This window comes from Ictidomys tridecemlineatus, chromosome 15 (genome assembly GCF_052094955.1).
Source record: "Ictidomys tridecemlineatus isolate mIctTri1 chromosome 15, mIctTri1.hap1, whole genome shotgun sequence".
NCBI lineage: Eukaryota > Metazoa > Chordata > Mammalia > Rodentia > Sciuridae > Ictidomys > Ictidomys tridecemlineatus.
This window is the reverse complement of record NC_135491.1, coordinates 29,092,731-29,114,636: the sequence shown is the minus strand read 5'-3', so window position 1 is coordinate 29,114,636 and position 21,906 is coordinate 29,092,731. Positions and strand designations below refer to the sequence as shown.

The 21,906-nt window shown below is 56.5% G+C and overlaps 1 protein-coding gene across 3 annotated transcripts in view; it reads left to right on the top strand.

Annotated features, from left to right (window-relative positions):
- Positions 1-21,906, top strand: part of Znf423 (zinc finger protein 423) — a 317,088-nt gene that overhangs the window by 171,635 nt on the left and 123,547 nt on the right. For all 3 annotated transcript variants that reach the window (XM_078032268.1, XM_078032267.1, XM_021721194.3), the window contains one exon: positions 16,172-19,362. In XM_078032268.1, the coding sequence (XP_077888394.1) occupies positions 16,172-19,362 (3,191 nt within the window). The remainder of the gene's footprint in view (positions 1-16,171; positions 19,363-21,906) is intronic.

Genomic DNA, 21,906 nt, shown 5'->3' with positions numbered 1-21,906 from the left:
GGACCCGGAGCTTCCGAGGCCCAGGCCAGTGCTGACCCAGCCAGGTGTGAGACCCTGGGCCGTCCACTGGGCTGAGCTGCACTCTGCCGAGGCCAGCCAGACCTTGAGGGGCCCAGGGGACGCAGCTCTGGTGTCGATGAGGCTCCTTCTCCCTGTGCCCCGCCTGGGAGCATAGGAGCTGGATCTGCAGGGACCTCCTCAGCCTGGCGCAGGCCCATCCTGATGCCCTGCCCGTGACCTCCCTGGCACCTGCCGTGGTCTCTGGGGCAAGGCCTCGGGGCGGGGGACTGCCACGGTGGGGTCGGGAGTGTCAGCAGGTTCCTAGGACAGGAGTCCTCCCCTGCGGCTCCGGGGCCTACCGCGGGGCCCTCTTTTGCATGTCTGCTCCCGGGGGAGCTGGGCGAGGCTCCCCGTGACATCCTGACATCCTTCCCCTCCTTCCCCAGGGCCCCGGGGACCAGGCTCCCTGGGGTGAAGGCACAGGGCTGTCACGCAGGGGTGGGGGGGGCAGGTTGCACTGGGTGGGGTCAAGGCCTCACCGTGGCTGTTGGTCCTGCAGAACCTCCAAAACGCCCCCAGACACAGGCTTGATCGTGGGGAGGGGGAGCCTGCACCTCACCTGGTCAGTTCTGCTCATTCTAAGGCCAGCAGTGTGGCCCTGTAGAGGGGGGACAGGGCTGGAAACAGGAAGGCCTTTGATTGGGGGCAGTGGAGGCGGGGTGAGGAGGGGCAGCACTGAATCAGTGAGCAGGACCCCGCCTGGCACACTGGCTGGGCCCTGGCCCCGGACATCAGCCCCCCAGGCAAAGGCCAGGCCAGTTTGGGGAGAAGGAGTTTCAGAGCACAGGTTCAGCTCGGAGGGCCTTGAGGTGAGCGTCCACCTGCTGTCCTGGCCTTTCTGGCGCCACACTCCCTCCCTGGGAGCAGATCCTGCCTCATCTTTCTGGGGGCCAAGGTGTACAATTGGGGGTCACCGTGGCTCCTTCGTCCAGGCAGGGAGCACCGTGATTCACTCTGGCGTGGACTCATGGGGATACTGTCCCCCACCCTCAGTGCCCCAGAGGGCTCTTCAGGGGAGTGTGGTGGCTTCTGCCACTCACAATGACTTCGGCGCTGGTCCCCCCGGGAATGGGGCTCCACGCGAATTGCGTAGGGTCATCCCTTCCATGGACCCTGGGTCCGGGCAGGTCAGACCTCTGGGCCATTGGAGTTTCAGGTTTCCCTGAGATGGGTTCTGCTCAGAGACCCAGAAGAAATCCCTGGGCCAGGGTGAGCGGCCCAAGGTCCGGCTCCTGCTGGCGTCAACTCCCCAGCTCAGATTCCCTTGGTGGCTCCCTGGTCCTGCAGGATGGAGTTTGGGGCTCCTCTACTCGGTGTCCAAGGTCTCCCTGATGGGCTCACTTTGCACCGCACGGTGGATTCTCGTGACTTCGGGGGCGCCTGCCTCCCAGTTTCCCATCAGGCCTCCCACCTGTGTCTGGACGGGGCGCAGGCTCTGGTCCTCTGGGTACCTCTGCTGGGAGTTGTGTGAAACTGGAGTAGGGCTGGTGCTAGGGCTCACCTAGCATTTCTCTCTACGTTCGTTCTCCAATGAACTTATTTACTTCATCTTGCAAATAGAAAGGCAGGGTCCTTTGCTGTAGGTTGACAGAAACTTTCAAAGTGAGTGAAAAACAAAACCAAAGAAACCCCCCTGCTCACGTCACTGCAGCCAGAGCATTCTGGAATGTGGAGTCGGAGGCCTTCCCGCCTCCGTGGAAATGGTACAGAGGAGTCGGCACCAGGACCCTTGCTCTTGACCTGGTGGGATGATCGCTCAGGGCATCGAGGGGCGCTGGTCTTCTGGGCATGGATGTCATTAAGACCATCCAGGCTGGCCCCCCCCAATCATGTGTTCTCACCATGGCAGGTACTTCCAGGGGTCCGTGGAAATCTTTCTCTTGTCTTGAAAGCCCAGGGTGGTCTCTCCCTGCCTTCCCAGAAGGTACCTTGTCGGTGCTCGCCCGTTCCTGTGCGGGATGGGGTCTGACTGGCATCCACTGGCCTACCTGGAGGGGAAGCTCCTTATAGCCGTGCAGGTGCGCCTGAGCCCACCTAGGCCTGCACCCTGCAGGGGACCAGGTGGAAGGGCATTCGAGGTAAGCACCACAGCCTGAACAAAGGTCCGACACTGGACCCCGTGAGGCATGTTCAGCTGCCTCTCTGATGACCGTCGGTGGTCTCCCTCTCTCTGCAGAAAGATGGAGTTATTCCAGCTAACCGCCGTGGAACTCAGGGCCCTTGCTGAGTCTCAGTTGTCTGATCTGTAAACTAGGGGGAAGCAGTGCTGGTGGTCACTGTGCGGGACAGAGGTGCGGGCTTGGAGAGGGCAAGAGCTTGGTGCCGTGCCTGGCCACAGAGAGGGCTCAGTGTGACTGTGCCCTAGAGGCCATCAGAAGACACAGGGGCACCGCAAGCATTCACAGATGAACAGACAGTGCCCTGAGGTCAGGGAGGGGTGCCCGGGGTAGCAGAGGAAGCCAGAGAAGGCTTCCTGGAGGAAAAGCGTCTTGGCGTCTTAGTCGGGACAGAGCAGGGGTTGGTGCGCCCAGTGGGTAGGACAGGCCTCCAGAGGCGTGGCCCACCGCCCTCCCTCCCTGCACGCTCCAGAGCCTCAGAAGGGGATGCAGCTCAGGACACCACGTGGCCTTTGTCCCTGGAGCTGGCAGAGGGCATGCCTGAACACTTCCAGAGCTTGCAAGGAATTCCACGCCGCCGCTCTAACTTCTGCAGCTAAGACGGACGCACGGGAGGAACGCTATCCAAACATGCCTAATCCCAATCAGAGGATTATTTTCTCACAGAAAAGCTTCACCTATACTTAATAGTTTTAAATTGTTCCGGGTACCAATTAGACTTTTAATTTTGCTGTTCCCTCCGGCGGCTGGAGGATGTGTGTGGTTTGCGTTTAATCAGAGTTGAGGTTTTTTTTTTTTTTTTTTTTGGTGGTGCTGGGGGAGGGAAGGCGAGGAGGCGGCCGTTTCAGGGTTCCTTGTGGTCCTTCCAGAGCCCATGTAGGGGGAGCGGTGCTGGGCGGCTCTGATTTGGGGCTCACTGTGGGACCCTGGGAGAGGCGTCTCCAGAGCGCTGAGTCCGAGTCCCCTCCTGGGGGCCTGAGCCAGGTCGCAGCTCCCCCCCCACCGTCGCAGCCTTGCCTGGGGAACCCAACGTCGCGTTAAATATACGGATTATCCAAAAAATTTCTGCAGCAATAGGGTGAGTTATTATTGATTCACAGAGCACGACAAAACATCACTGCATGAATTAGCAAACAGCTGTTTCTAATTTGAGTTTAGAACGGTACACAGAGGAACTTGTTTCTCTGTTCACTCCTTTCATTTATAATGAATTTTAATCACCGCTACAGGTGAGAAAAATGTAGAAACAAGCTTGTATCTTGTGGAAGAAACAAAGGAGAGACAGATGCTAACAGATTTCCAGCCTGTGATAAAAGGGATGTTTTGGTACACTTTACATGTAATTAGAGCGCAGCTGCTTCCCAGTCCCAGGTCCACAAACGCGGCCGCACGTGGGCTCTGCCGATCTCCAAAGGGAGGGAAGAAAAACAGTGATTCAACCCCGAAAGCATTTTGCCTGCTCCCCGAGTCGAGCAGAGCGCCCTTCGTGACAGCCCTTGTTGGTGGTGTGACTTCATGAGGCTCAGTGAGATGACTTCACAAGGCTCTGGCTCCCTGTGAAGAGGTGGGCAGGGCAGTGGGGGGCGCATGGGAGACCCACCCCAGGAGGCGGGCAAGTGCTGGGCTCCGGGCACCCAGTCTTCTGGGATCCTTCTGGGAGGGCGGAGGGGGCCCGGGGGCCGTCAGGAGTGGATCGCGGTGTCCCTCTTTAGCGAGTTTGATCACAGCCAGTCTCGAGTGAGTTGACGAGTACTGGCTCTTTTTCTTTCTTTCTTTCTTTTTTTTTTTTTTCTTCTTTCCTAGTCTGTTTAATTTCTGCAATAAAACTCGAGCTGGATTGCATTTGCAATATCAGTGCTAAGTAAATTTGTCTAAGGGATGGAGCTGCCTGGCAGGCTGTGTGTTCTGCGAGGTCAGAAGCTTCAAGGGGAAGGCGATGCTTGCTCCCTGCCCTGCGTGTCTGGCAGCCGTGAGGGACAGCAGTCCCCGTGGTGCTGGGAAGCAGGGTCCTGGGGGCCTCATCCCCCACCCCGTCACTATGGAGCCTGGGGACCGAGTCCAAGCAAGAGCACGGCTGCCGGTGCCCTGCTTCTCCATCTGTCGTGGGAGTGTCGGGCTGGGTGGCCTGGAAGTCTCCCTTAGGGTGGGATGTCCCGGGATTGTGACAGCAGGGGCCTTCAGGGCTTTTATGTAGGTCCAGTTTCCTTCGTCTTGAAAACCATCTGCTGCAGAGGTCACTGCGGTCCTTGGCTTAGACCCTGTTGGATATCCTTCAGGGCTCAGCGAGTCCGGATCTTACCCCTGTCCCCTGTCCATACAGACCATCCCACCCCCACCCGCCTCTCTCCTCTCTCTGCCCCGCGACCACCTTAGGGCGAGCTGGGAGCCAGGAGCAGGGATGATTTCATGCATCACAGGACGTGGATCACATACGACACTTGATGAATATTCACGGATTCCATCTGTAAAACATCTCGGTAGTTGAGACCGTCATGATCCCAGTTTAACCTGGGGGAAACTGAGGCAGGTTTCTTCCCCTGTAGAACAGAGGGAGGGTCTTGAAACCTATCTGAGGTCACATCGGTGGTAGGCGATGGAGCTGGGAGCCTTAGCCTGAACGCTGGCTCCGCAGCCTCTGTGAACGCAGGTGCCTTTAGGGCCCAGGGAGGGATGCACGGGATGGGCAGGAAGTCCCATCAGGTGAATGGATGCCCCTGGTCCAGAAGGGGAGCTGAGGCTCAGCTCCAGGCATCCATCACCATGCAGGATGCAGAACCCCTGCCACCAGGTCCTTGCCCTCTTCTTCAAGAAAAGCAAGAAGCAAATGTGGATTTTTTTTTTCAAAAGGTTGTTCTTTCTATTTTGAAAATGTTGGCATTTTAAATAAAATTTTTAATAAAATGACTGGATGGGCCCCAGACTACCCAGAGGGAGGACGGACGGCCATGGTAATCTGTGACCTGCTGCTCAGGTAGTCATTTACCCCAGTCAACCTGGCTAAGGGCCCTGAGCTGGGAGTCCTCTTTTTGCTTTTCCCTTGACCATCTGCTTTGGGATGTGAGGCAGTGACCCAGCCTCTCTGTTCTGTTTCTTTATCCGTGGGGCGATCACACAACTCACTGTGCAAAACTTAGCTACTTTCGAGTGTGGAAGAGAAAATTTACTTGGATCGAAGGCTGGGTTGCATTCCAGGATGCCTGGGTGTACGGCACCCGGCTCGCTTGTAATCGTTGGATAAAAACCATCACAAATCCTCCACGACTGTGCAAAGTTGCCGCAAATGTCGAACGCGCTAATTGGTGTGAGTGCTGTGTAAAAATTTAAATGCCATTTGGATTCTGGGCTTTCTGATTAATGATGGTAGTGCAAGTTATTCTTAGGACCTCCTTCAGTCTTCTTTAGCCAACCTCGATCCGGTGCTTAGGAGCGTGCGCGTACTAACCACTGGGTAAGCTGTTTACTTTTATTATCGCCGTCCTATCGTTGCAAAATATGGGGTCTCAGGAAAACCAGTTGGCCCTCAGTCACATGGCGGATGGGTGGCAGCCCAGTCTGAGTCCTGAGCAAACCCATGTGGGCCCTTACCATGGCTCTGCTGCCTCTGGGTAGTTGAGGTCTTTCTACCATCATCTTTGTGTCTCTTCGAGTTGATGCTGGCTTTGGCTCCCTGGAAGGTTTAGTGGGGGTCTCGGTGACAGCTATGCAGGGTCACATGGCATTTTAGCAGCCCCCGGAGCTGGCAGAAGAAGAGCATGCCTGACTGTGGCTTTCAAGCTGTTGTGGGGTCTGGGGGCTCTGAGAAGCCATGTGCCCAGGTACCTTTGAGATGGAACAGAAGTTGGGATCAGGGCCAGCTAGGGAGGTTGCCCCGAGGGCAAGCGTGCATTCGCTCCCGGCTTAGGCCTGCTGACCCATGCATGCCGGTCCTTGCCCCGAAGCCTCCCACCCAAGGATATTGACCCCCTCGAATGGAAAGAGTGGTCCCTGCTTTTCCTGGCTGCGGCCTCACTGGGGACAGCGGTGAGAGCCCATCTGTAAGGACCTCTGCAGGAGGGATGGGTGAACCCAGCTGCTGTCATCTTTGCTCACAGCAGGATTCCAATTCAAGGTTTCAGGCGGGGGCCCTGTGAGCTTCTGGTAACCTCCACAGGCTGTTGGTCTACCTCTGAGGCAAGACCCTCCAGTTACCTTGTCCCTGTCCTCTCCCAGGGTGGCTGTGCTTTCCATGTGCTAGAAACCAGGTCTTTATCCCTTGTACTACACCCCCATCTGTCCCTTTAGGGAAATCAAGTGTCTAGATACAGTCCCTACTACTGCCATTAAAGGGGTTTCCTTTTTCTTTCTCTCCATGTATTTCAAAGCAGCCAAAAGCAAACTTTAGATAGTAATGAATCAAGCAAAGAGGTTGGGCAGATACCAGCCCAGGAACCTAGGAATGCTGGGTACCTTCTGCAAACCTCAGAGGATCAGGCATATAAAGCAGGTTCCTCAAATATGTCCTGAATGAAAAAAAAAAAAAAAAAAAAAAAAAAAAAACTAAATGGGGAGACAGTGGCGAGCCGGATACCTACTACCTGATAGTTCTCAATCTGTATCCAGAGCAGGCATCACTAATTGATCACAGACGGTTGGAGCCACAAAGGCACTTAGAGACCTATTTATCGGATTTCTCTCTTAAGAGTTGGAGAAGTGAAAGCACAAAGAGGGGGATCTACTTGCCTGTGGGTATGACAGGGCCAGAATCTGAACCTGGTCCAGTAGTGATCTCATCCACTATGGCTCACAGCTCCACCCTCTGGGTCTGCGCCTTTGACTTCTGAATCATCCTTTTTTTTTTTTTTTTTTTTCCATGAAAGGTAGCGCGTGTTTGCGGCTGAGCGGTCCTGTTGGCCTGTTTTCCGCCTGCAGAACTGTGAGAGTCTGCTAGACGTCTTTCATTTTGCATTCTCCCCGCCCTCTTTGGGCTAACCTGGCAGCGTTTCTGCTGGTATAAAAAATTTCCAGAACCTTGTGGGTCTCCTGCATACGCCATGGGTATTTGTTCCATTAGACAAGAGGCTCCTCTGGAGATATTTTCTAGAAAATTCCATCCCTACCTTTGAATTCTGCTGAGGTAGCTCCAGGGAGATTCAGGTAACACCTGAGTTACCTCGATGCCAGTGCCCTCTGGTTTGGTCTAGGAGACTTTTGAGTCACACCATTCATGTCTCCAAGGAGTCTTTTGCGTGACTCATTCCTCTGACCTTTTGATTTTCATAAGATATTAGCAAAATGGATAATCACACCCTCAGCTTTTTCTCTAGAGCAGGCTTTCCTGAAAAGGGTCTTTTTGCAGCTTGAGAATTTGCAAAATCATTTGTTCCCAGTTCCTTTTTGTTGTTTAACAGTTCTTTTTTTTTTTCCCCATCAGTTTTCCTCTTTTTACTTAACATAGTAAGGAGAAACCAGGTGGTACCTTCAACATTTTGTTAGAAAAATCTCCTAGCTAAATATCCAAGTCTACCCATGTTAAGTTCTGCCTCCCACATAGCTGTGGGATATAATTCCACAGAGCTTTCTGCCACCAAATAACTAGCATCCCCTCTCTTCAATTTCTGGTAACATAATCCTAATTTTTTTGATAAGACTTCACCATAAGAGCCTTTAGGGTTCACATTTCTCTTTAACAGTTTGTTCTTGTTGATTTAGGTATTTTCTAAGGTTATCTGGGTTTTCCTGAGTGTGTTCCTTAACTTTCTCCTTTTCACTAACGGAGTTATTAACATCCATATTTCTGTTAATATAGCTTTTCAGGCTTTAAAAAAAAAATCACACTCCTTAAAACTCTTCCAGCCTCTGGCCACTGCCTGATTCCAGAGCCAATCCCACAATTCCTAGCAGCACCCCACTCCTGGTACCAAGTTCCATATTAGTTTTTTTTTTTTTTTTTTTTTTAAAGAGAGAGTGAGAGAGAGAGGGGGACAGAGAGAGAATTTTAACATTCATTTTATTTTTTCTTAGTTCTCGGCAGACACAACATCTTTGCTGGTATGTGGTGCTGCTGAGGATCGAACCCGGGCCGCACGCATGCCAAGGCGAGCGCGCTACCACTTGAGCCACATCCCCAGCCCCCCATATTAGTTTTTTTATGGCTGCCCTTAACAGAAAATTACCTTCCATTTCCATAGGTCTGAAGTCTGATGCAGACATTGGGCTGAAGTCAAGGTGTGGGCAGGGCTGCGTTCCTTTCTGGAGGCCCTGTGGAAGAATTGGGTTCTTTTAGAGTTGGTTCCCAGTTTTTAGAGTCTGCCCATCTTCCTTGGCTTATGATCCCCTCTGTCTTCGAAACCAGCCATTACTGGTTAGGTGCGTCTCAGATCCCATCTCTCCAACCTCCCCCTGCCTTCTGCCACCTTTCTCTGCATTTAAGGACCCTTGTCATTACAGTGCCCCCCCCCATAATCCAGGATCGTCTCTTTAAGGCCCAGTGGTTATCCGTTGTAATTCTATTTTACATGGAATGCAGCACATTCATAGGTTCCAGGGGCTAAGATGTGGGCCTCTTTGGGGAGGTCATTTTCCCACCGACCTCTGAGTCTATTTCTGTGCAGGCCAGTGAAGCAGCTCACTCTGGTCACCATCCAGTGAGGAGAGAGGCCAGCCGCCTTGGTAGGTGCCTCTCCTCAGGCCCAGCCTGGCCTGATCATCCACCACTGACTCCGCCCACTTTAGGACAAGCCTTTGCCTCAGTGGCACGTTGTAAATGAGGGACCTTCACCTGGCTCATCCTGGAGGGCCCGGCATTGTGTTGGGTGATGGGCCTCAAGAAGGAGGAGCGCGGTGGAACCTAAACTGGCACTCTGGTCTGGGGAAGCCGTGTGGCCCAGTGGTTAGCAGGTGCCTGTCTCTGTGTACTGAGAAGTGCCTTTCTTGACTGAGGGCGGACCTCAGTGGCACAGCATGTGCTCTGCACGCACGCACGAGGCCTTGGGTTTAATCCACGGCACCCTCTCCCCTTAAGTTGCTTTTCTTCTTGCTGCTTCAGTTGGCAGTTATCCAAAAGGGGGACGGATGTTAATAGTACCTATGTCACGAGGATATTGTGAGAACCAGCTGAGGAAGGACCTGGCTCAGACCCTGTCTGTAGGAGGTGTGCCATATCCAGTAACTACTGTAACCGTTCTGAGTTCAGCTCCATCTCTGCCTGCAACTTACTGGGTTGCTTCTGTTTCCCTGTCAGTGGAATGAGATGGTGGTGCTCTGAGATCCCTCTCAGGCTCACCCTGCACCAACGTTCGTTTTACACGCAGGGACGTAATTGAGTTGAGGAGTATTCTGGGGTGGGCACCTGGTGACTGTGGGTCCCCTGGGGCTAGTTTGAGCCTAGATTGAGCCTAGATTCTGCCTCTGGGGCCCGAGTCCCTGGTGGACATGGAGCCAGTGAAATTACCCCGCCCAGCCTGGAGCTGATCTGTCGGGCCTCCTGTATCTTCAGCCACAGTCTCCGGGCCCCACTCTGCTCTGGGCTTTCCCGGGGGCGGGGGCCGGGGCCCCTCGGGGGAGCTCACAGCACTGTTGCTGGAAGCAGCCCCAGGAAGGGCCTCAGAGGTTGCCTAGTCCATGTCACAGAGGCAGTGGCTCAGAGGAGGAAGGCACTTCCTACGGTCCCAGGACCCAGGCTGCACTGAGGACCAGGGCTCCCAACTCCAGGCCCACGTCCTCGGCCAGGTAGGCTTCCAGGTCCCAGGTTTCCAAGAGGAGGTCAGGAAGATGCCCAGGTGTCCCCTGAGCTGCGATTGCAGGGGGGACACTTGTTGGGAGTTCTGACTGCCTCCACAGGAAGCACGGTCTGTGTGTGCCCGGAAGCAGGCTCCAGCCCTGCAGCATTGTCACGAGACGCTGGTGAGCTTTGATCTGCTCTCCTGGGACGCCCAGGCTCTTGGGTCTGCTTGGCCACCAGCTGGGGTTGGAGTGACCTCTGCAGCTGGAGCTCCTTCCTAGACCCCAGCACGATTCCATAGTCTCCGTCGAGTTTTGCTGTCTCTGGACTTGGGAGACTGTCCCTAAAGCCTCATTTCTCAGAGAGGATTGGCAGCTGCTTTCTTGGAGGAGGAACCTGGTTAAAGGCTCCAGTGTTGGCAGGCAGAGGATTTCTTCCTCCAGTTTTCTCAGAGCCTTAGACTAATCCATTCCCACCACCTCCGCCCGTGGCAGACATCACCAGCCGATTTCAGCACTCATTTCTACCCAGATCAGAGGTGGGCTCTGGGTTCTTCTTAACGCAGTACCAACCTCTATTCATTTACTTTACCTGTAGGTTCTCTTTGGTTTCTGGGACTCAGCCTCTCTGTATCATACGGGTCTGTTATCATCTGAATCATTGGAGTGGATGTTTCCCAAGTCTAGGGTCCCATTCTCTGATTTGGGGGAAAGTCCATAGTGATTCCTGTTCCTGGGGTGTGGGGGGCAGGGGAGGCCCTACTTGGAGCATCACAGAACTTTGTTCTGCGGGAAACTTATTTCCTTGGTGATTTTATTTTTTCCAAAAGAAATGGAAAGGTCTTTTGGAGCTCTGTGAAGAACTGCCAGGTCTTTCTGTGACTACCCTGAAGACAATCTGGATGGCTGGAGTATTGTACCAGATGACCTTTTTATACATCTGGAAGGGACTTTGGAGACCATGAATTCCAGCTTCCCATATGACAATAGGCAGCTGAGGCCCGGGTCTCCAGATGGACTCTCTGCCCAGTGCCCCTAGCACAGACCATCCTTTGGGGCAGGGCCAAGGCAGGACACACTTGAGTGACCCTCTTGCAGAGCATCTGGCACATTTCTGGGCACAGGAGTCACTTGAGGGCTTGGATAGAGACCTCACTCCTGGGACCAGCTCAAGCTGTTGTCCTCTCTGGAAGCCGATGGTCATTTAAACATTTTCCATTGAATTAATTCAATAATTTTGTGGTACTGGCGATTGGAAGCAAGGGGCATCCTGTCACTGAGCGACATCCCTGGCCCACGTTATTTTATTTTGAGACAGGGTCTCATTAAGTTGCTGGTGCTGGTCTTGAACTTGTGCTCCTCCTGCCTCAGCCTCTGGGTGTGCACCTCTGGGGCCTGACCGATGGTCATTTTTATTCACATGGACGGACAGCCCAGCTCAGGAATGTCCTAGACCTGGAGTCTCCTGGGCCCCAGCGGTTCACCCTCCCGTGAAGGCAGGGAGCCTCCTGGTGTTCCTTTCAGGACAATTTCTTCCTTTAAAGACAGAGGTTCACTCCCCGCTCCATCTGGGACCTTGCTTGTAGGAAGGGCCTGACTCCTGTGGGTCTATGGCTGGCCCCTCCCCCAGTCCCTCTGAGCCCCTCCTCCTGCAGCCCCACCTCCGTTCCCTGTGGCCCCAGGAGCTGAGCTGTCTGCCTCCTCCTGCCCCTGCTGCTAGTCCAGCTTGGGAGCCTCTGAGGCTGCCGTGGCCTCCGCACCTGCTGCCTCCACCTCTGGCTGAGGCCCCGTGGTCACCAAGTGCGATCACGTGAGCCTGGGACCCACGGGCCCCTTTCTGCTGCTGATGTATTCTGAGGCCCAGCTAATGTTCTTTTTTTGTACTTAATTGAATTTTTATCAACAATTCGCCCCTCTTTTATGCTTGTTTTGGTTCTTTTCCTGTAGCAGACAGCAAAAGCTTCCTAGAACCCATTTCCTGCCAGGCCTTTTTGCAGGATTAGTCATTTTTAAATGTCTTTAATCTCCATTTCGAAAGCAATTTTTTCGACTTATTTTGTTGTATTTCTTTGATCGTACTCACTCTGGAAGGGGAGGGGAAGCTGAGGTTCTGGCACTGGGCGCTGTATCTCCCGGTTGATTTTCTGTGTCACAGCCCACTCTCCTTGAAGGAGGGAGCCACCTTAGAGTGGTGGGTTTCCATCCTGGTTCTGTGGCTAGCTGTGTGGCATTGGACAAATTACTTAGCCTCTCTGTGCCCTGGCTTTTCCTCTTTGGTCAATGAAAATGGTAATAAGGGGTACCTACCGGTTGAGAGGATTGAGTGAGTTAATACACGTAGACCCTTAGAAGAATGGCTGGCACAGAGTAAGTCCACTTAAGTATTTACTTGAACGTGTGAGCGAGTAGCTGTCTAGTAGTTCCTTTCCTTGAAGCTGCTTTTCCTGAATTCTGGAATGCTCCTGTGGAAGGGAATCTCGGGAGCGCCTTCACCTCATGCCCACACCCCTGCAGCTGAGTCACAACTTTGGCTCCTGCTCGCCTGCCTGGCTCTCTTCTGGAACACTTAGCTTAGTGCCCCTCACACAAAACGCACTTGGAGCGGGTGGGACGGCGGCAGCCAGGGTGGAGTGTTATTTGAATAAAAGGCTTTAAACAGGGCAATCTGGAGTTTGGGACTTTATATGTCAACATGCCCATTTCCTCTGATTGGGCCTTTTACACTTAAGGAGCCTTATTTTCATTTCAATTCAGATGATTATAATCTCAGCAGTTGCTCACTTTGTTGCTTGCAGAATAATATGCTTTGCTTTAGTTTCGAAACTTGTTTGCAGAAAAATAAAGCCAACCAGCCAGCCCCGCGGTGGCTCTTGGGTACTCTGGTGCCCGGCAGGTTCCGCTCTGCCTTGTCAAGGCCAGCGATTGAGTGACTGGTGTCAGGCTGTGGATTAGGTCCTGCACTTCTGGGAGATGCAGTCCGGCCAAAGTGCCCAAGCCTCTGGCTGCGTCCAGGGCCAAAATCCTCCACCTCCCTCAGCCTTAGCTTTCTCGTGGCAAAAATGGGACGTTCCATCAGATACGATTGTTTGAGGATTAAAAGAAACGAATTGCGATAAGAGACCTGGTAGGCACAGGGCTGGCGCACGGGGCGTGCTCTATCCACGTAGCTGCTAAAATTAGCACTAGTGGTACTAATTAGTACTAATTATTATTATTGGCAAAATAGTGCTTTTGTTTAACAGCTTTATTGAAGTGTAATTTGCACACATAACATTCACTTATTCCGAGCACAACACTCGGCTGCTCTTCAGCGAGCCTGCAGAGCTGGGGGGCCCCCCATCACACCCTTGTTCGAGAGCTTTCCCGTTTTCTCACCTAGACCCCCCTTGCCTGATTCTGAAGACCTTCCTGGGCAGCTGCGGATCTGTTTTCTGTCTGTGCCGAGGCCCTTTTCTGGACTTGCACGCCGATAGAGTCACATTGGTTTTCCTATTAACTTTTCTCGCCCACTCCTCCATGATGCGTTCCTGGTTTTGGATGTAGAAACTGAGTCTGGTGGGTTAAGGGAAGTGCTGGGGGTCTGGAGGTGTTATGGAGGAGCAGGGAGGGCTTGGGGTATCCTCTGGTCCCCAGGTGGCGTGAGGGTCTTGGGGCAGAGGAAGCCCTCTCGGAATGCCTGTCCAGGCCCGTCCCCAGGCAAGGTGCCCTTCTGTTCTCACTCACCAGGCGGTGGCGGGGGCTCCACTGGGCTCTGGGGCCTCTCTGGGCCCTGGAATGTCCCAGCCTTGCTCACGAGGGGGGACTCGACAAGGAGAGAAAGACCTTGACTATCTGGAGCCTTCCACCCCGGCCGCCTCGCTCTTCTTACCTGCACAGGTGTGGCCTTCTTGACCGTTACCTGGGGAAGCTGGTGCAGACCCACATGTGGTCAAGAGGCCTGAAAGTGTCCTCGTATCAGTCTCGTCACTGTCCCCTCATCATTTCCTGGCGCTGGGTTACGTGTGCCACCTCGTTCTCCTGGGTTGCTCGGTGGGCGTGGCACTGTGAGAAGGTGCTCAGCAGGGGGCTGGGCACCCGAGGAAGGTGCTGTGGCCTCTAGGGGGAGCTAAGATGTCAAGATGGTAAAGCGCCAGTCTGAGCTTGGCGGGGGGCAGGGGCCGCAGGTCCCTTGGGGCCGTCCTAGCTCCAGCCATCCCCTCCCTTGGGTCCCTTTTGTCTGCACCCTGTGGAGCCCAGCTGGCGCGAGCTGGGGATTAGAGGCAGGGGCTGGGGCACCTCCCGCCGAGTTTCATCTGGGAAGCTGGCAGCGGCTGCGTCCTTCCCGTCCGAAGGGCCTGTAACGTGAGGCCCCCGGGGGACGGTGCCCTCGCTCAGCTCCGGGAGGGTGTTCCTAGAGGTGCTGGGCTGCAGAAGCGAGGACGCGCAGCCGGGAGCCTGGGAGCGCAGCATCCTTCCAGGTAGAGCTTTGCCAGCCGTGCCCGCTGGGGTCAGGCGGGTCTTCACACAGTCGCAGGGGCCTGGGCGGGCAGCGGGGTGGTGGGTACGGCCTAGGACCACGCACAGCACCCGCCGGAGGGACTCCCAGGTTCTCCAGCCCAGTCCTCGCTGTCTGTTGAAGTCTTGGGGTCAGCCTGGGACAGCAGGGGCCACTGCAGAGAGCCTTGTGTGGGAACCCTGGGGGTGTGAGTGTGCTGGTGCAGGTGAATACGTGTGTATGTGAGTGTGTGCATGTGAGTGTGTGCATATGTGAGTCATGGTTTGAGTGTGTGGGAGTCACAGTGTGAGTGGTGAGCGTCTGTGACTATGTTGTGATGGTGTGTGTGGCTGAGTGTGCACGTGTGCAGGCTTAAGTCTGAGTGATAATGGGAGTGGATGTATGCAGGAGCGATGGTGTATGTGGCTGTGTGTGTGTAGGTGTAGGAATGGAGTTCAAAGGGTGTTGGTGATGGCGTGTGGGCATGGGTATGAGTGTGTGTGTGTGTGTGTGTGCATGCGTGTGCTTGCCCGCTGGCCCTTTCCCTTCCTGCAGGCCTGGGTTGCCTCTGGGCCGAGACGTCTGAGCTACTTCAGTGAGACTTTTCTGAGGACTGAGCTCGGCTGGCTGGCTGGGGCTGGAGAGGCGGGGGCAGTGATTTTTTTCCTCGGGGTTACAAGAGCAAGGTCAGCGCAGCCGAATCTGAGCTTTTGTTTGTCTCTCCCCTGCCCGCAGCAGCCTGCGGTCTGTTTCATTCATTATTAAGTTTTAAATCCACCCGAAGAGAAACTTGAGCCTCGGATCTCGCTCCCTGCCCGGGCCTGGGGAACCTCTCTGGCTGTGCTGGCTGCTCTGTGTGCCTTTGTTTTCCCAGGAACGGCCAGCCCTGGGGTTTGTTTAGCTTCCCTCCGAGGCTGGAAGGGCCAGTGAAGCCTGAGGGTGGCCCTGGTCCCCAGGGAGTCTTTGCGAGGAGAGCCGCTTGGTGGAGCTCAGGGGTTGTCTCTCTGGAACTCAGGGTCCCTCCCTGGCCCTCCAGGTCCTGTTCTTCCATCATGGGCACCGTCAATGCATCTCCTAGGACTGGGTCCGGGTGGACTTGGGGCAGATCCAGGGATGGCGTGGAGACAAAGAAATCAGAGGCTGTGTGCTGGGAACCCCCCAAGGCCATTCCCTAGTGCCCTGGGCTCTGGTCCCCATCTGAGTGCCAAGTGCAATTCAGGAGTCCTGTGACTTCACACCTCCGATTTCTTGTCTGTTACCTGAAAAGCTGTTCCCAGCTCTACGGGTCCCTTCAGCCACAAAGAACGTGGTACAGCTGATAACAATAAAGGGCTTTTTTTTTTTTTCTTGCAACATTTTACCTGTGCCCCTAAGGACCAGTGGGATTGCCCTCCAGGATCAGGGGTTGGAGGGGAGTCGGCCCCCAGGTGTGGATCAAGCGATGGGACTTGTCTTCCTTTTGGCCTGTGGGACTGATGGTCCGTGAGGTCACTTCCGGTGACTTTGTCCAGGTTGCCGCTCCTCCCCCCTTCGGGGAAGTGGCTGGGAGCTTCACCTCCGGTGGGGGGTACCGCATCCAACCAGGCCCAGGCAGGTGTTGCTGAGGAAAAAGATATTTCCCCTCCGCGTCCTGCTGCTCCTCTGCAGATGGGAAGGCCCGCATGTCCACTTGCTTCCGGCCCCCGGCTCCCCCCGGCTCCCCCTGCAGCAGTTGGCCAGCTGCACAGCCTCAGCCCGAGAGCTGTCGAGAAGCTGGCTCTGTCCTTGTTTCCCGGCGGCCCTGGGAATTGCCTCTAATCTCTTCTCTGCCTTCCCCCTGCAGATGGTGATGACGACCCACAACTCTCCTGGGTGGCCTCGTCTCCCTCCAGCAAGGATGTTGCGTCACCCACGCAGATGATCGGAGATGGTTGTGACCTCGGCCTCGGGGAGGAGGAAGGGGGCACGGGCCTGCCGTACCCTTGCCAGTTCTGCGACAAGTCCTTCATCCGCCTGAGCTACTTGAAGAGGCACGAGCAGATCCACAGCGACAAGCTGCCGTTCAAGTGCACCTACTGCAGCCGCCTCTTCAAGCACAAGAGGAGCCGAGACCGGCACATCAAGCTGCACACGGGCGACAAGAAGTACCACTGTCACGAGTGCGAGGCGGCCTTCTCCCGCAGCGACCACCTCAAGATCCACCTGAAGACCCACAGCTCCAGCAAGCCCTTCAAGTGCACCGTGTGCAAGCGCGGCTTCTCCTCCACCAGCTCGCTGCAGAGCCACATGCAGGCCCACAAGAAGAACAAGGAGCACCTGACCAAGTCCGAGAAGGAGGCCAAGAAGGACGACTTCATGTGCGACTACTGCGAAGACACCTTCAGCCAGACGGAGGAGCTGGAGAAGCACGTGCTCACCCGCCACCCCCAGCTCTCGGAGAAGGCGGACCTGCAGTGCATCCACTGCCCCGAGGTCTTTGTCGACGAGAACACGCTGCTCGCCCACATCCACCAATCCCACGCCAACCAGAAACACAAGTGCCCCATGTGCCCCGAGCAGTTCTCCTCCGTGGAGGGCGTCTACTGCCACCTGGACAGCCACCGGCAGCCTGACTCCAGCAACCACAGCGTCAGCCCGGATCCCGTGCTGGGCAGCGTGGCCTCCATGAGCAGCGCCACCCCCGACTCCAGCGCCTCCGTGGAGCGGGGCTCCACCCCGGACTCCACCTTAAAGCCGCTGCGGGGCCAGAAAAAGATGCGGGATGATGGGCAGGGCTGGTCCAAGGTGGTGTACAGCTGCCCCTATTGTTCCAAGCGGGACTTTACCAGTCTGGCCGTGCTGGAGATCCACCTGAAGACCATCCACGCCGACAAGCCCCAGCAGAGCCACACGTGTCAGATCTGCCTGGACTCCATGCCCACCCTCTACAACCTCAACGAGCATGTCCGGAAGCTGCACAAGAGCCACGCCTTCCCCGTGATGCAGTTTGGCAACATCTCTGCCTTCCACTGCAACTACTGCCCCGAGATGTTCGCCGACATCAACAGCCTGCAGGAGCACATCCGCGTCTCCCACTGCGGTCCCAATGCCAACCCGCCCGACGGCAACAACGCTTTCTTCTGCAACCAGTGCTCCATGGGCTTCCTCACCGAGTCCTCCCTCACCGAGCACATCCAGCAGGCGCACTGCAGTGTGGGCAGCGCCAAGCTGGAGTCTCCGGTGGTACAGCCCACGCAGTCCTTTATGGAGGTCTATTCCTGCCCCTACTGCACCAACTCCCCCATCTTCGGCTCCATCCTGAAGCTCACCAAGCACATCAAGGAGAACCACAAGAACATCCCGCTGGCCCACAGCAAGAAGTCCAAGGCGGAGCAGAGCCCGGTCTCCTCGGATGTCGAGGTGTCTTCCCCAAAGCGGCAGCGTCTCTCGGGAAGCGCCAACTCCATCTCCAACGGCGAGTACCCCTGTAACCAGTGTGACCTCAAGTTCTCCAACTTCGAGAGCTTCCAGACCCACCTGAAGCTGCACCTGGAGCTGCTGCTGCGGAAGCAGGCGTGCCCCCAGTGCAAAGAGGACTTTGACTCCCAGGAGTCCCTCCTGCAGCACCTGACCGTGCATTACATGACGACCTCGACCCACTACGTGTGCGAGAGCTGCGACAAGCAGTTCTCCTCCGTGGATGACCTGCAGAAGCACCTGCTGGACATGCACACCTTCGTGCTGTACCACTGCACCCTGTGTCAGGAGGTCTTCGACTCCAAGGTGTCCATCCAGGTGCACCTGGCCGTGAAGCACAGCAACGAGAAGAAGATGTACCGCTGCACGGCCTGCAACTGGGACTTCCGCAAGGAGGCCGACCTGCAGGTGCACGTCAAGCACAGCCACCTGGGCAACCCGGCCAAGGCCCACAAGTGCATCTTCTGCGGGGAGACCTTCAGCACCGAGGTGGAGCTGCAGTGCCACATCACCACGCACAGCAAGAAGTACAACTGCAAGTTCTGCAGCAAGGCTTTCCACGCCATCATCCTCCTGGAGAAGCACCTGAGGGAGAAGCACTGCGTGTTCGACGCCGCCACTGAGAACGGCACTGCCAACGGGGTGCCCCCTGCGGCCACCAAGAAGGCCGAACCTGCCGACCTGCAGGGCATCAACAGCCACGAGGCCAGTGAGGATGACGTGGACGCCTCGGAGCCCATGTACGGCTGCGACATCTGCGGGGCGGCCTACACCATGGAGGTGCTGCTGCAGAACCACCGGCTGCGGGACCACAACATCCGGCCGGGCGAGGACGACGGCTCGCGCAAGAAGGCCGAGTTCATCAAGGGCAGCCACAAGTGCAACGTGTGCTCGCGGACTTTCTTCTCGGAGAACGGGCTCCGGGAACACCTGCAGACGCACCGGGGCCCTGCCAAGCACTACATGTGCCCCATCTGTGGCGAGCGCTTCCCCTCGCTGCTGACGCTCACCGAGCACAAGGTGACCCACAGCAAGAGCCTGGACACGGGCACCTGTCGCATCTGTAAGATGCCCCTGCAGAGCGAGGAGGAGTTCATCGAGCACTGCCAGATGCACCCGGACCTGCGCAACTCGCTCACGGGCTTCCGCTGTGTGGTCTGCATGCAGACGGTCACCTCCACCCTGGAGCTCAAGATCCACGGCACCTTCCACATGCAGAAGCTGGCCGGCAGCTCGGCCGCGTCCTCCCCCAACGGCCAGGGGCTGCAGAAGCTCTACAAGTGCGCCCTGTGCCTCAAGGAGTTCCGCAGCAAGCAGGACCTGGTGAAGCTGGACGTCAACGGGCTCCCCTACGGCCTGTGTGCTGGCTGCATGGCCCGCAGCGCCAACGGACAGGTGGGTGGCCTGGCCCCACCCGAGCCCGCTGACCGGCCGTGCGCCGGCCTCCGCTGCCCCGAGTGCAGCGTCAAGTTCGAGAGTGCCGAGGACCTGGAGAGCCACATGCAGGTAGACCACCGCGACCTCACGCCGGAGACCAGTGGGCCTCGGAAAGGCACCCAGACGTCACCAGTGCCCCGGGTAAGTGCAGCCCGCCTGACCCTGCCCTCTGCTCCTTGGGGATCCCCTGATCCCTACAGAGACTGCACCCTGAGTGCCATCTTTCCTGTGTGGTCCCTTTGTTAGCCCGGAGAGGCAGCGTGGCCCAGGGCGGCCGAGCACGTCTGCCCTGCAGGACACGCCACTGCTTTGAATCCACGTCGCCCTTTTCCTTTCCCGCTGTGTGACATGCACACACGGATGATCTCTCTGGGCCTCATTTGTCCAGAGCTCATCGGTACAGTGGGAACAATGATCACCTGGACTTCTTAGACTGGTGGTGAGAGGCCAGTGAGATTCAGTGTCTTGCAAGTGGCAGCACACATAGCCCTTCCTCAACCATGGCTGGTGTCTCTGAGGTTGGTCTGACGGGCGGACTGGTGGACTTGCTCACTGGGTCTCCTTGGGCAAGTCACTTAACTTCTCTGGGCTTTTGAGCTGGGCTTCTCTTGATAAGTCTTGGAGGGGTCTCCCAGGGGTTCAGAGCCCAGCAGGGGGCTGGGGAGCTCAGGCACACTTGCTGGCATCCGGGTGTCATGATTACCAACAATAGCATCGTTATTGTGGGTGCAGTTGTGGTGCATGGAAAGCCCTTGGGTGCGGTCATCGGTAGTGATGGACTGATTGATTCCTCAGCTTTTCTGGAGCACCTGTTATGTCTGGAGCCTAGGAGCCAAGGAGAACCAGCAACGGATCTCACCCTGGGGGCTTACGGACCAAGGGAGCCACGGGCCCAGGGTGGCTTTTAGCCAGGTGTAATGGTGCACTCCTGTAATTCAAGGTTATTACTCAGGAGGCTGAGGCAGGAGGATCACAAGTTGGAGGCCGACCTGTGCAACTTAGCAAGACCCTGACTCAAAATAGAAGACAAAAAGGGCTGGGGGTGCCGCTCAGTGGTAGAGAGAGCACTTGCCGTGCATGTGTGAGGCCCTGAGTTCAATCCTCAGTACCACCAAAACAAAACCCCCCAAACAAACAAACAAACAAAAAACCCGAAAAACAAAGAAACGAGAGACTTTCAGTGAGGCAGAGGCAAGTGTCGGCCACTGATGGGCCTCCTTGGGCCTGCCTTCAGGGGCTGAGGGCCAGGCGGTGGAGGACACGGAGCCTGCGTGGCCCAAGGTTGACAGACAGCCCAGGCCCAGGGATTCCCGGATTCCCATCCAGTCTGTGTGTGTTTCTAGATGGAGGAGGTGCCAAGCGGTTCTCAGGAGTGCTCTCCCCTCGAGGGCTTCTGCTGGCGCCACTGGCGGGGAGGTAGGGTTTAGGGAAGAGCCACCTGTCACAGGTGCCTGCTGCAGGAGAGGGGATGTTTGCTGAGGGTGTTTGGCCTCGGGATCAGAACTGGGCCTGGGGCTCTGGGGCTTTGAGAAGGCGCGGGAAGGAGGTCTGCAGAGGGTGAAGGGAGGGTCCCGCAGTGGGAGGGACAACGGAGGCCTCGTGGCCCAGGCCCCAAGCCCATGGAGACCCAGCGAGCCAGGGCGACCTGTCTGTGGACAACAGCTAGGAAGAAGGCGGCCTGAGTGGGGACAGGGCTGTGTGTCTGGCTGGGATGGGGCTTGTCCTGAAAGACCCTGCGGAGTGAGGTGCTCCTGACTAGGGATGGTGACACCCCACCCTCTCGGGGCCTTTTGGCCGGGCCAGGCCTCTAAACAAGGGTGCAGTAGGATGCCCTTCACCGGCCCTGCATGTGGGCCCTGGTGGCTGCTGCCCAGCTCTGCCCCCGTCGTCTCCGCTGGCCCGGCGTTGTGGGTGGTCTTGGGAGGGTTGGGGCCCTGGAGTCAGCTGGCCTGGCTGCTCGTCTCTCTGCTCGTGCCCCGCTGTGATCTGGCCTCTCCGGGCCTCGGTCCTCCTCCGTGAAGCCAGAGGGTAACAGTAATGGTAATTAATAGTGATAGCAATGCAGTAAAACAGAAGCAGTCATCTTGTCTATTTCCAGAGCCGCCGTCCCCCGGGTGGCACGGGGGGCCATTCGGGCTTAACTGGCATCTGCTCAGATGGGTCAGACGCCGTGACCGTTTCCCAGGCTGACCTCTGCCTTTTGGCGAGGCTGAGCGAGTCAAGGACTGGCGGGGCGCGTAGGAGGCGCCACTTGTTGTCTTCCTCATTTGTGGTGACAGTCCTCACCTGCTGGGGACGAGGAGGGGCCAGGCACTTTGCATCTCGTCGACGCCTACAGCACTTATTTCTTCAAGTGAGGACACCAAGGCAGAGGATGGTGAGGTCATTTGCCTTGAACTGCGGCCGTGGAGAGGCCCAGAGGAGACTGGACTCCAGGCAGGCCATGTGGGGTGCCCAGCCTGTACCCTTGACCAGCCACAGTCTCCTGAGCAACTCGGGGAGCATCCTGGCTGCAGGAGGGGTGAGGCCGGCTGGGGCAGGGTCCAGGCTGGTCAGGCCTGGGCTCAGGTACAGTGTGGCTGGGACCCTGACCCCTTCTCCTGGGGGCACCTGCATCATCCCTTGCCCTTTCAGCCCCGCCCACCAGCTGGGCTCCCTGCTGGCCAGAGCGCTGCTTCCGGTGCA